This window comes from Colossoma macropomum, unplaced genomic scaffold (genome assembly GCF_904425465.1).
Source record: "Colossoma macropomum unplaced genomic scaffold, Colossoma_macropomum, whole genome shotgun sequence".
Lineage (NCBI taxonomy): Eukaryota > Metazoa > Chordata > Actinopteri > Characiformes > Serrasalmidae > Colossoma > Colossoma macropomum.
The window spans coordinates 2636212-2649625 of NW_023494803.1; the positions used below are offsets into that span (position 1 = coordinate 2636212).

The 13414-nt window shown below is 41.0% G+C and overlaps 1 protein-coding gene across 1 annotated transcript; it reads right to left on the reverse strand.

Annotated features, from left to right (window-relative positions):
- Positions 1-1650: 1650 nt before the first annotated feature.
- ikzf5 (IKAROS family zinc finger 5) lies at positions 1651-12444 on the reverse strand. Its single transcript, XM_036593724.1, has 5 exons — positions 12102-12444; positions 10193-10356; positions 6675-6848; positions 5246-5622; positions 1651-2660 (listed from the first exon to the last, which is right to left on the reverse strand). The coding sequence occupies exons 2-5, from the start codon at positions 10323-10325 to the stop codon at positions 2088-2090; spliced, it is 1257 nt and encodes a 418-aa protein (XP_036449617.1). The 5' UTR covers positions 10326-10356; positions 12102-12444; the 3' UTR covers positions 1651-2087.
- Positions 12445-13414: the final 970 nt, after the last annotated feature.

The following is a 13414-nucleotide window of genomic DNA, read 5'->3' on the forward strand; positions in this document are numbered from 1 at the left end:
ATATAAAATGTCTATAAGTTGCTGTTTTGCTCCAAACCAAAGGGAATCAAACTTTAATTATTAATACACTCTACTGTTAGAATTTAACCTCAGCTGGGAACATGGCAGCTTGTCAGCTCGCAGCCTGGAGCAGCAGGACACATACGTGGTTTGCATGAGGCATTAAAGAGGAATTGCACCAATTTAATTTTTTTTTTTTTTTTTCCAAAATTAAATCATTCAGATGTACGAAGTCATTCGGAGTGGTCTGATGTGAAATGTTTCACTGCAGAGAAACTTACTGACTCTTTACAGTGGTGCTGATAGGAACCAGGGGTTACAATGTCTACAACACAAATATAGTTTTATTTACTATGAAAAACCACCAGTTAACCTACACATATCTGAATTTTTAGGATGTTCATAATATTAAATAGTGATGAATCTGAAATTTATTTTTGAAGTACTATTTTGCCTGTCAGCCTTCGCCCAACGGCCACAGGGATAGGCTCCAGCACCCCCCACGACCCAGAAGGATAAGCGGTTTAGAAAGTGTGTGTGTGTGTTCTTGCAGTGCTATACTTGTGAGAATCCCATGTCCTCACTATGATAGGAAAACATGAAATTTTTGCTCAACTGAGGACATTTTGCTGGTCCTCAGTTGAGCATGTGCTGCGTTCACCACAATGACTTTTTTTTTTTTATTTGAAAACTAAAAGAGCAGAAAAATTGCCTTTTGGATACTGAGGTTAAAGTTAGGGTTAGTTTTAGGTTCAGGTTTAGTATTATTTAGCTAAAGTAACACAAAAATCAATAGAAACCTATGGACGTCCTCATACGTATAGCAAGACAAATGTGTGTGTGTGTGTGTGTGTGTGTGTGTGTGTGTGTGTGTGTGTGTGTGTGTATTGCCTGAAACCTACCGTTAAAAAGTCTCAAGCATCAGGAAACGATTTCATAACGATTTTCATGTAATAACTTTACGCAAGGAAGCTTTAAGAAGCATTAAATGCTTCAGATGTCTGGTTCCCATCACCACTGTGAGCAATTCTGACTTGCTAAATTCCTCTAGAATGCAGTATTTCACATCAAACCACTTCGAATAATTATGTTTACATCTTAACGACTGCACTACATATACGGTCACTTCAGATTTGAACCCTAACACGATTATTTGAATGACTTTACTGTTTTAAAATTATTGAAATCTGTTATATTTTTGTTGTAGCCCTACTGCCGGGTCCAAATACACCGATGTGCATGTTTGAAGGTGCAAAAAATGACGCACTGGTATGAGATCATCAGATTACAACTTTCTGCAATGTCTCCTAGAACCACCAGTAAAGCAATGGCACCAAGGTTGAGGGGTGTCTCTCTTTAAGTATTCCACTGAGAAAAAAGGTGATAAAATGTTCACTTTTGTGACTCTTATTAAAAGAGCTAAACATTTAGGCATTTTGCAGTCATTTCTACATCTACATAAACAGCAAAACTGTAGCAGAATATGCTACTCTCCGGGGGCATTTGTTTCAAATATGTCACACACAAACTGTAATAAACATTCCCATCTTGATCAAGGCTATATGGAAATTATTTTTAGGCACTGTTCACCTAACTCTAGCATATAAAAATGAGTTGAGGCAAAAGCAATGCAGACGCTCTCAGGATAACTGAAATTCATGAGTACTTTATGAGAAGGAATGCACTAATACCCACAAACAACACTCTCAACAAAAACTACTATCAAGTGCGCGTTCCTGCTCCTTTCATGGGCCTAAATCTATGTCTCGAAAGCACTTCATGGACCACAAGTTTCAATTCAATACTATTAGCATTCACATAATATGAGAGGATTATGTCTGTTGAATACACCAGGGAGATATAGGCACGGTGTCCAGTAGCTGCCCCACCGTCTCGTCTGAAAGAGTTTCCACAAAAATCGTCGCAAAATAAATAAAATGCATGTCCTTTAATTCTTGTAAAAGTGAAGACAAAAATACCGAGCAGGTTCCCATTTCTCACCGAGAGGACATCCCTGCTGTAGCGCCGAATGGGAACACGGTAGGAGCCAAATCCCAGCCAGTACTGTCCTGCTGTCTGGACCTCTGTCAGTCAGTCTTGTGCTGGCCTCGGGCAAAGTGGCAGGCAAAGTCATACTTGTTTCTGCACCTGTGCCCACAGATGTTGCACTGGAAAGGGTTCTCGTAGCCATGGCAGCCCATGTGGATGGTGTAAAGGATGTTATCAGGAAAATAGATGTGGCAATGTGGGCAGTGGTGGAGCAGCTGGGGGTCCTGGCCTGGGGTGGGGGTCCCTGGCTGGCTGTTGGTGCCGCTGGGGGTGCTGGTTCGCTCGCTGCAGGGGCCCACACCGGGGCTGCAGCCGCTATGCGCTGCCGGCCGCGGCTCCGGGGTGATCGGGGAGGACGCCTGGGCCACGCTAGCCGAGACAGCTGCCGGAGCCGTCACTGGCTGCTGCACGAGGTATGTGGGTTTCTCGTCCGGTAGAGACTCGGCTCCTGGTGACACTGGAGCCCCCTGAGCTTCGGGAGGGAGGCTAGCGAGCTGGCCGGCCAGCGTGGACAGCTGGTTGAGCGGGTTGTCCAAAACAAGGTCCTGCTCGTTCCTGGAGCTTCCTCCAGCCGTGGTCTGCGGGTCTTTCACCAGTCCGTCATAGGTCTCCTGGTGGTAGGGATGGGTATGGTTACATTTTATTTCAGTACGCTTAATGGTTCTTTTAGAGCTGCACAACATCTCTCATCTACGATGGCATTTTAGGACCACTGTTAATAAAAATAAAAATAGTAGACTTTGAGAAAAAGGTCATAAAATTTGAGAAAAAAGTTGTACTATTTCGAGAAAAAAGTCATAATATTTCGAGGATAAAGTGCTAACTGTAGGGGGGCTGCTGTACTGTACGGGGGCTAACTGTAGGGGGGCTGCCATAATGCACTGGGGTCTCGGTTGCTGTATTGGCGCCGGAGCTCCACTCACTCCTGTCTCTCTGTGGATCATTTTGATCATCATTCTCACTGTCTGTGAAACTTCATGCCCTCTTTGAATGGTGTGGAGATGGAGCCCCGATAGCCGTGTAGACGACCCTGCCTGAGATTCTCCTTCAACAACACAGACAGACAGTTTCCTCCGAGTCCGTCTGGCTCTTTATTCTAGATAAACACAGTTTCCTGCTCAGCCGTTTCAGCCGGTTCTTATACTAATAACAGGCTGGTGCTGATGAGCAGGAGAGACAGGGAGGCTGAGTGTTTCTTTATGGGTGAATCGATATGAAAGTAGAACTTTAATAAACTCCTCACCGCCCCTCATTTAACACGAGGAGGTGCTGCCTTCACTTCGCAAAGCTATTGGCCACAATACTGCGACCTTTCCTGCTATTAATGCCACTTTAATGTCATAATTCTACGAAATAATTTTTTCTCGAAATATTACAACTTTTTTCTCAGTGGCCCTAAAACGCCGTCATACTCATCAAGGTATACAGTACTTAAAAATTATGATATTTCAAATCTATAATGTATCAAACTGCTAGGGCAGATTTTAACTGCCAAATAAACACATTTAACCTATTTATATTTTAGATCGGCTCACTGATTGGTGGTGTTGGAGGTCACCAACAGGTGGTGCTGAAAGGAGAGGGAAAAAAATTCATAGGCAGGAAAAATACCTACCAACTACATAGAACACACTCGATTTCCGCTTTCACTTTAACACCAGCCAGTCGACTTCACACTCTCAGATATCTTCTAAACGGGTCTCATTTCAGCATCAGTTAGCTGGAACCAAGCCTGTACTGTGGTGTGTGGCACAATTGGCCTGCTAACTAAGCTTTCGTTAGCTAAGCTAAAACGAGTCCTACACTACAGAACAGGTTTGATTGTGTTTCTATAACTCCACCGCTGCTCACTTGACTTTTGCTTTCTCAGATATTAGTTTTTATAATCTACAACTGCTTCAGCGGAGCAGCAGTTGTGGTACCTGTGCTGTAGTGATTGTCGCTGTTTGGGTCTGTAGCCTGCTTGCTAAGCTAACATCAAGTTAGCTGATCAGGCTAAAGAAAACCACAGACCAGGTCTGATTTCGGCTTTCTCTCACTCCAACGCCAGTTGCTCAATATTAGTTCCTCAGATTTAAACTGTTATCATCTAAACTTGTGTCGGTGCTTCTGGGTATATTTTGGTTTTTCCATCTGAATTTACATGACCAAACTGTGAGGGAAATTATTCAGTAACTGCATGAAATAAATGTACATTTTTATTTTTTTTGTTTTGGTGTAAACGCTCCCCTCAAATTAACAGAACGTGCTATTGCTATTTGCTTACAATTTACTGCTGAAAGCCAAAAATCTTAGACGGTCTTTGTATTATTTTATAAAAATAATTTTTACAGAGCAGATCACTGAAGAGACGCCATCTGTTTATAGTTTATAGCCCAGATTTGTGGAAAAATGGGTCGACTTTCTGTAGACAAAAAAAAATGAAAGTTCAGCTTCTTTTATTATAAGGGTTTAAAATCACATCACCCATCTATTTGACTGGAAAGAAGACAGTTACAGCTCTCATACGACCCCCACCTTTAGAATGTAGCTTATGAAATATGAAAGTTATGAAGAATATGACAGTGTGTTTTAGAACCACCGGTGGTCCCATGGGGTTAAAACGGTTAACCAGAATCAACGTTCTGTTGTGAGGTGTTATCATGCTAGCTAAGCTAATGCTAACCAGGTCGAAATTAAATAATTCTCCTTAGTTTATCGGTTATAGACCCAGGTCCACATAGGACAGTGTCTGGGTCCGGACTCGGACCGCGGTCCGCCTATTAGTGACCTCTGCTCTAGTCCTTCATCAGTGGTCACAGGACGCTGCCCACAGGACGCTGCCCACAGGACGTTGTTGGCTGAATATTTTTGGTTGGTAAAAGGGGGCTAACAAAGTATGCAGAGAAACAGATGGACTACAGTCTGTAACTGTAGAACTACAAAGTGCACCTATATAGTAAGTGGAGCTGATAAAATGGACAATGAGCGTAGAAACAAGGAGGTGGTCAGAATGTTATGCCTGATCAGTGTATATGCATTGACTGCCTACTAGCTGATGAAATTTAAACTCAAGCTGCTTGTGTGTGCAACACTGATAAAGAGAAAACTGGACTAACAAAGCAGAGAAAAAGGGTGGATGGGAGGAAGAAAGAGAAAGAGAGAGAAGAGAGAGATACTGACTGCTTCTTCAATTTCAGACCTTTTCGATCCCTACCTGGTGGAGGTGGGCGTGGGGCGGGAGCTCATGACTGAATTCACCAAGGTGGTGCTGCTCAGAGCTGGGCTTCTGCAGTACCATGGACATGGGGTTGTTGACGACGAGGAGTCTGCGGCCATAGGCTAACGAGCTGCCCCTCTTCTGTAGCACGCTGAGCATTTTACGGTGGGACAGAGAGGAGCGGGCACCCTTCATGGGCAGGAGCTTGTGCCTGCGGCGTCGGTGGTGGGACAGGTTACTGCGGTCACTGCAGCGGAAGGAGCACAGCTCACACTTATAGGGCTTCTCGCCCGTGTGAGAGCGCATGTGTGCCTCTAGGTGGCGCTCGTAAGCAGAGGCAAAAGGGCATAGGTGACAGCGATGGGGCTTCTCACCTGAGAAGATGGAGGAGAGAGCAGGACACAGAGGTTTTCATACATCAAATCATCAATTCTTTGTTCATAAGTACAGTAGCTAGTAACTTGTGAAGGTAAAGAAGCTGCCACAACCAACTACATTTTGAGTGTAATCAATTAATTTATTTGCCAGGATTGCATTTTTGGCAAAAGCATCATTAATCGCCTTTTCTGTATGGTAGGGCTGCACAATTAACCATTTTTTAAAATAGAATCCACAAGGTGCACAATGTTAATAGCTGCGATGACACAGCGAATAAACTAAATTAGGTGCACAGAGCAAGAGTGACTTAGATTGGTGAGAATGCAGCATTAGTAGCCATATTAAATATAATAGCAGTGCTGTGCTTCCCTGAGGCAGGTTTAAACCTGGGTCTAACAGGTGTAAAGCCAGCAACTTATCCACTTTGCTATAGAGCCAAATACAAAGGACACACATGCTCAGCTTTAAATGCGATTACTATTCTCACCATTCTCGATCACTATTCTTACTATTCTCTCAATCTTGCGTGACGTGTGAAGCAGTACTGGCTGCTGTCACAACAAACCTGCATCATCATTAAGAATTTTATATCGCTGCTGTCAGAAGAAAACCTCGTTTTCTCCTTTTTTACATTTTTCAGTTTTTGACATAATTTGAAAATACCTGTTACCATTTACATTTTTTGTAAATTTCATGATGAAAGGACTAAGAAATTACTGAAGATTACTTGAAAAAAAGTCTGGTTCCATTGACTTACATTAAAAGTAAAGTGGGTTTTTTCCTTCTCCTGTAAAGTTACCATTTTGGAGATACGAGGTTTTCTTCTGACAACAGCGATATTCTTTTTTTTCTGATTTTGAAAACCAGTCTTATGTTGATTCAAAGATTTATACGTCTGAAGAAATATAGGCTTAAAAGTTAGAAAATTAAATTGAAAGGTTGTTTATTCAAAAATAATGAAGTGCAACACAATTGTGAAAAAAGTAAATGTGACAAAGTTGACTTCAGTATTGACTGAAATTATACTGAGCAATATTGAGCTACTTACCTGTGTGAATACGTATGTGCTCTATAAGCCTTGCAGTGCCCCTGGTGGCATAATTACAATAGCGGCACTTGAGTTTCCCATCATAGGTCCGCTCAAAGCCGTCCACCAACATGCCTGAGCCATCTTCCAGGGACATGTCCACTGCTGGGTGCTCCAGGCCATTCTGTCCAAGACCTAAAAGGGCAAAAAACATCACTATTATCCCAGATACACCAGGACTTGTGATCCTACTGCATACAATCAAAACTACCATGAATAGTAGTATGAATGCATACCTTTCATATGAACGCTCACTAAACATTAATGAGTATGCTCTATTTCTTATTGGAAATAACAACAGGCTACATTAATCCTGTGCAAGCTGCCATGTCAGTAAATACTCCATCACATCATGACGACCATGCATCAACTGACTAGCCACTCCTATTTTTACAATTTACACCAAGATTTCTTGTCTTATCTGACTCAGCATGCACATTACCACACTTCCCTATGCATATGCGGATTACAGTGGTTCTCTTTTTGCCCTCATAGTTGACTGACAAGGTTTGTACTGTAAATATGCTCTGCATATCTTAATGTAAATCGTCTCAACAGCCAGATCGGAATTCACACGGCTTTTACGTCTATCCAACATAACATGTGTCATAATTTCAACAGTTAAAAGTCTGAAAGCAAAGTTTAAAAAATCCGAGGACGCGAAACAAAGAAGTGACAACACCCTTTTTATGGCTCAAACTCATTCTGGGTGATGAGCCCAGCTGTCTGTCAGTGAAGCTTCATGATGGCTCCTGTGATGCTGGTGAAGATGAAGCTGATCCTCCGGGAGCGACTGGCAATCGTTCATAGTCGTGATTGTTTACCTCTGGATGAGCCGTGAAGCAGAGTGACGCTCTGTTCTTTTGCGCATGTGGGTCAGTTTAGGAGTTGATCTGTTCAGACTGATGTCACATACAGATCACATTTAAAAGATATTGTGAACAGCCATGTTTGGTGTCCAAATTAGCTTCTTTAGTTTAGCACTGGAGCTAAGGGGCTAGCGCTGCTAACAAACACTAAAAGTCAACAGTCACCAGATCGTTTCTGTAAATACACCCCCAAAAATTTTCTTTACTTTGCTCCATTTTGACATCTGTGAAAACTCCACCTGTATTCAGGTCTGCAACAGACAGTTGAACTGTGGTCCGCTTCCAGACGAACCCTGGCTGCTGGTGAGAAGACTGTCTGTGATGAAATGAGGGAATTCATCAACAGAGTCTGCTAGCAGCACGTCGTCAGCATAATCTAACTGTTTTAACGTCTCACTCTTCACAGACTATTTGCTCTCGTTTCTACACCACGAGCTGCAGTAAAATAAAATGATTGTGAAAATATGCATTTGATTTTGGCTCATGGATTGGAGCGTATTTTTGGCCGAGCATCAGCGACGCGAGTGGTTAAATGCAAATTGAAAATCTCCAGCAGCACTGCTGTGTCTGATCCACTCAGACCAGCACAACACACACTAACACACCACCACCACATCAGTGTTACTGCAGTGCTGAGAATGATCCACCACCCAAATAGTACCTGCTCTGTGAGGGTCCACAGGGGTCCTGACCACTGAAGAATAGGGTAAAAGGGGGCTAACAAAGTATGCAGAGAAACAGATGGACTACAGTCTGTAACTGTAGAACTACAAAGTGCACCTATATAGTAAGTGGAGCTGATAAAATGGACAATGAGCGTAGAAACAAGGAGGTGGTCATAATGTTATGCCTGATCAGTGTATGTATGTATGTGGTGGAAACAAAACTCTTCTTTTTTTAAATTTTTTTATAGGCAACCATAAAAGCCAAACATACAGTGCTGTGCAAAATTGACCACCCTTTCGTTTATTCAGTCACAGAAAATCACACAGAACCCTCGAACACCAAGTATAAAATCAACTCTATCAGTATTTAATTTGTTCATCCTTTACTTTTGTGCACCTACGGTCACTTTAACTCTTCCATCTTATATTGCATATTAAAACCCACCAGTTACAGCTACATCATCCCAACAAAAGCTGCACACTAAAGATCACACAAGAATCCACCCAGATTTACCATGATGACCTCACAAATTTCGCTCATCTGCACCCAAAATGCCAAAATGAGATATTTCTGAGGAGATTAGACTTAAAATAACACACCTGCATAAGGAAAGAGAAAGTCAAAGAAAAATAAATGGAGAGAAACGAAGCTTCCAAAAATGTTCAAATAATGATAAAAAGATATAAAGAAAACTGGACTCTTAATAACTATGAAAAACCTAGTAGTCCACTAGAACGGTCACCATTAGATAAACAGTTCTTAATGCCTTCATCTTTGAGAGAGAGGAGAAAATCAAGCTACACTCCTGCATCAGATCCGAAAAAATCCGTAGGGGTTTCAGTCCATCTTTTCACTGTGAGAAGACAACTCAATGCTATTGGTCTGAAACCTTCTAAGACTCAACTTTGGAGGTGTGGAAAAGTACAATTAAGTACAATTAATTAAATTTTAGAAAACTGAAAGCAAGTCTCCTTAAAAGAATGGAACCTGTTAAAAGTGCAAAGCGTGGACAATAGGGGTGTGAATCTCTAGGCAGCTCACGATTCGATAACGATTCAGAGGCTGCGATGAGATTATAAAACCATTATTGATGCATCTTGATGCATCTTTTTTTCTTATACAGGCTTTCTTTTTTCTCACTGTATGAGGACTTAGTACTTTTAAAGCAAAGTATTTGTAATGATCCATAATGAATTTACTTCCAATATATTTTATTAATAAAACAAATGGAAGTGATGCGGCAAGTGAACTAGAAGGCTCTCATTCACTGCTCTTGTTTGGAGCACATGAGACGCTGCTGCCACTCATCTTCGATAAAATGCGCTGTTACGGTGAAATAAGATCCTGTGGCAGTGGATGTCCACTCAGCACGTTACAGCCGTCCTACCCGTTTCCTTTTATATTTTTTGGCTTTTGTAACTTCGGTTTTGGTCTTGTTGTAGAGAGTGGAGGGATCGCTGTGTCAGTAAAATATTTTCGAGACTGGACACTGTATCTCAGCTCCAAAGTGTGCATCATAGTGCGAAAGCCCTGATTCTCAATGACTGAGAACTGGAGTGCAGACCGCAGGTCACTTAGCAACGCAGTCTCGCCTGGTTAGTATCTAACGAAAAGGCAAAGAGAGATTTAAGACGAACATTTGGAGACGAAAGGCCTTATTCGCATTTATAAGCAGCACTTGTGGAACGTTAAACCTGCAACGAGAATCAATTCAGAATCGTCCACGTCCGCATCGCAATGTGTCTAAGAATCGATTTTCCCCCCACCACTTGTGGACACGCTGTATACTGAAAATTTTATATCTAGTTGTTGAGGGTTTTGCGCAGTTATCTGTTAAATGTATACTTTCTGCCCCCAGCTGAAAAATGAATAACTTGTACTTAATGGTTGTTTTTACCAGAGCTTGAATAAATGAATGTTGTCAATACACTATATAAGAGTTACCTTCCGGGATGTCGTCTGTGTCCTTCACTCCGCTGACAGAGCCTGATATCATGTTGACATGTTGCGTCTGCTGACTAAGGTACTCCTGGAAGTCCTTCACAAAGTCCAACGTCTCTGGCTTCTCTTCGTCCATTGGAAAGATCAGGACCGTTTATGTTCAATTCCTGTAAAACAGACCAAGTATTCAGAAAAGGAAGCCAAAAATACATCTAACATCTGTACGTTTTGCTCTTGCAACCATAAACAGACGTATTTCAGGAAAGGAATTTGTGCCAAATTGAAGAACAATCACCACAGCTGAAAAACGTGAAATGCAATGCACATTTTCCATAGCGACATACAGAATGTGCCAAAATGAAAAACAAAATCTCTGCTGCACTGTTTTCACATCGCTTGACCTCCGTACTGAGATACAATGCATGAAGATTTGCATTTTAAAAATGAAATGCTGACCTCATGTCAGGACTGAATACTTTATGACTTGAAATATAACAAAGGCACAACTGCATTGCTTTCCGAACTGCAGTACCCAAAACGACATTACATCAACATAATGGATCTTTTACTTTTAATTTTGGCACATTTTTCACGTGTCCCTTTAAATGCAAGTGCATTTCTGGTTGCATTTTAAAGACACACAAAAAAGAGGTCGAACATGAAAATGTAGTGAAGGTTTTTTTCATTTTAGCACATACTCTGCAAGTCACCAATGGAAAAGTGCAATGCACACATGACGTTACTTCAATGTTTCCACTGTTATGATTGCATTTCAATGAGGAAAATCTGTTTAAAAGTACCTTTATTACTTTTTAAAGCGGATTGTACTCAATTCTGACACCAATGCAGCATTTCGTTTTTAAAATGCAAATCCTCACGCATTTCTTTTTTAGTAAAGAGGTAAAGCGACATGAAAACAGTGTCATGTGTGCATTGCTTTTCATGTCGCTGTGGTGACTGCTTTCCAGTCTGGCATGAATCCCTATTAAGAGAATAGAAAAGAAGTATCCTCTTAAACTCCTTGGAACCACCGGTGGTTCCAAAACGCACTGTGTCATATTCTTCATAACTTTCATATTTCATAAGCCACATTCAAAAGGTGGGGGTCGTATGAGAGCTGTAACTGTCTTCTTTCCAGTCAAATAGATGGGTGATGTAATTTTACACCCTTATAATAAAAGAAGCTGAAAGTTGACTGATTTTTCCACAAATCTGGGCTATAAACTATAAACAGATAGCATCTCTTCAGTGATCTGCTCTGTAAAAATTGTTTTTATAAAATAATACAAAGAGCGTCTAAGATTTTCGGCTTTCGGCACTAAATCGTAAGCACATAGTAACATGTGTGTGATCATAAAACACATTTTCAGTTAATCTGAGGGGAGCTTTTACAAAGAATAAACTAATAAATAAAATAGAAATTTGCATTTATTTCACGCAGTTACTGAATAATTTGCCTTACGATTTGGCCATGTAAATTCAGATGGAAAAACCGAAATATACCCTGGAAAATAAGAGGTTAAAGCTTTATATCATCTTTCTAGTTATTTCACAGCGAAACAACAAACACAGGGCGTGAGGAGTAAACAACAACTGTAATGCCTGACAGCTTCTACAGAGAAGGAAGGCTGGCTAAGTAGCTAAAGGCGAGTCATTTCACGTCTCAGTGCTAATGGAATAAAATAAAAGGCTACATTTAGGACTCATACAGATGTATTAGAGCAGGCAGACCTGCATAGGTAGCTACAAAGCGAGGTATCTGTCCAGTTGGCAAGGTAACAGGTGTTGCTATGATAGCGAATGCTGACGTTAGTGAGCCACCTATTATTTTAGCTGGTTAGCTTAGCATTTAGCTAACTAAAACCCTAGTATTGACCAGCTTTCAACTAGAGATGCGTCCACCGAGCGTTACCTTTCAGCCAGCCGTCTCGACGATGTAGTAGAAGAAAGAAAACACAGGTGATCGATATCCGGTCAGCGTCGAAAGGATTAGATCAGCGGGTTTCTCTCCATGTCAGGTTGGCTGTAGCGTTAGCTCGCTGCTAACTGGCTTCAGTACAGCCTCTTCTACACAACACAGGACGGTGAGCCAGGCGCTCGGCTCTCCGCAGTAACTGAGCAGTCGTTTAACACCGCGGTCCTAAAAATAAAAGTCTAAAAAAGCAGCAAAAATCAGCCGCAAAATCAAAGCAACAGACAATCGGCTCCTGCTAAAAGTTCGCACCTTGTGAGCGCCGCTACATCTCTTCCCCTCATTCCCGTCGCCGCAACATTTGGTTCCCACCTTTACTCCTTAAAGGGACATTCCAGCATTTTTGTCTCGTGCGTTTCGCGTTATTAAACGATGTAAACAAACTCATTTAGAGTTGTTTGACGTGAAATGAGCCGTTTTAGAGGAACGGAGTCAGAATTGTTAACAATGGTGGATGACATGAACCAGACGTATGAAGTCCATTTTTGTGTCTCTGGTGTTTACAGACATATTACACTTGAAAAACATGTTAGGGTTTACAATTTTAAAATAAAACAACAAGTTATTTTAACGATTACATTTTATTGAGCCGTCAATTCAGCAATATTGGTTTTTAAATCAATCATATAGAATTCCAAGCACCACAGAAGAGAACATTTTTTCTGCAATTTTAACTACAATAATCTGTACATGACTATGGAATATATAAATTAAATGACATAAAGAAAACAAATGGCTAATAAATATTATAAAATATGTAACGAAAGTCCTGGGCTCCAGGAGTCGTGTCACCGGTTTTATCGCGTAACAGAAAATCTCTTATTTTGAAATAAAAGTCACACTGATGACATCACTCGACTTGCTTTTATCTATTTTCTGAAGATCTATGAAGAAAAGTCCACCGTGTCTTTCAGTTATCAGAGATTTTCTCATTTAGCTCATGATTTCATATGAAGCTTTTAGCTGAAGTCACTGGTGTAACCGACTTTATTCTTGGGCAATCGTGAAAAAATCAAATACAAATGGATTAAATTACATATTTTAGTGGATATTCAGTGGAGATTGACAACATGTGGTTTGATGCTCCGTAGCAGTTATTTTGTAAAATGCATTGTTGATTAAAAATGTCTGGGTTCCCTTTATTATGTGTAACACCAATGAGGATCGGTAACACCAGTGACTCCTATGGAGAGATAGAAAAGTGGACGTTTCTGTAGAATGACCCTTTTATCTCCTTCACAGAAAGTTATTAC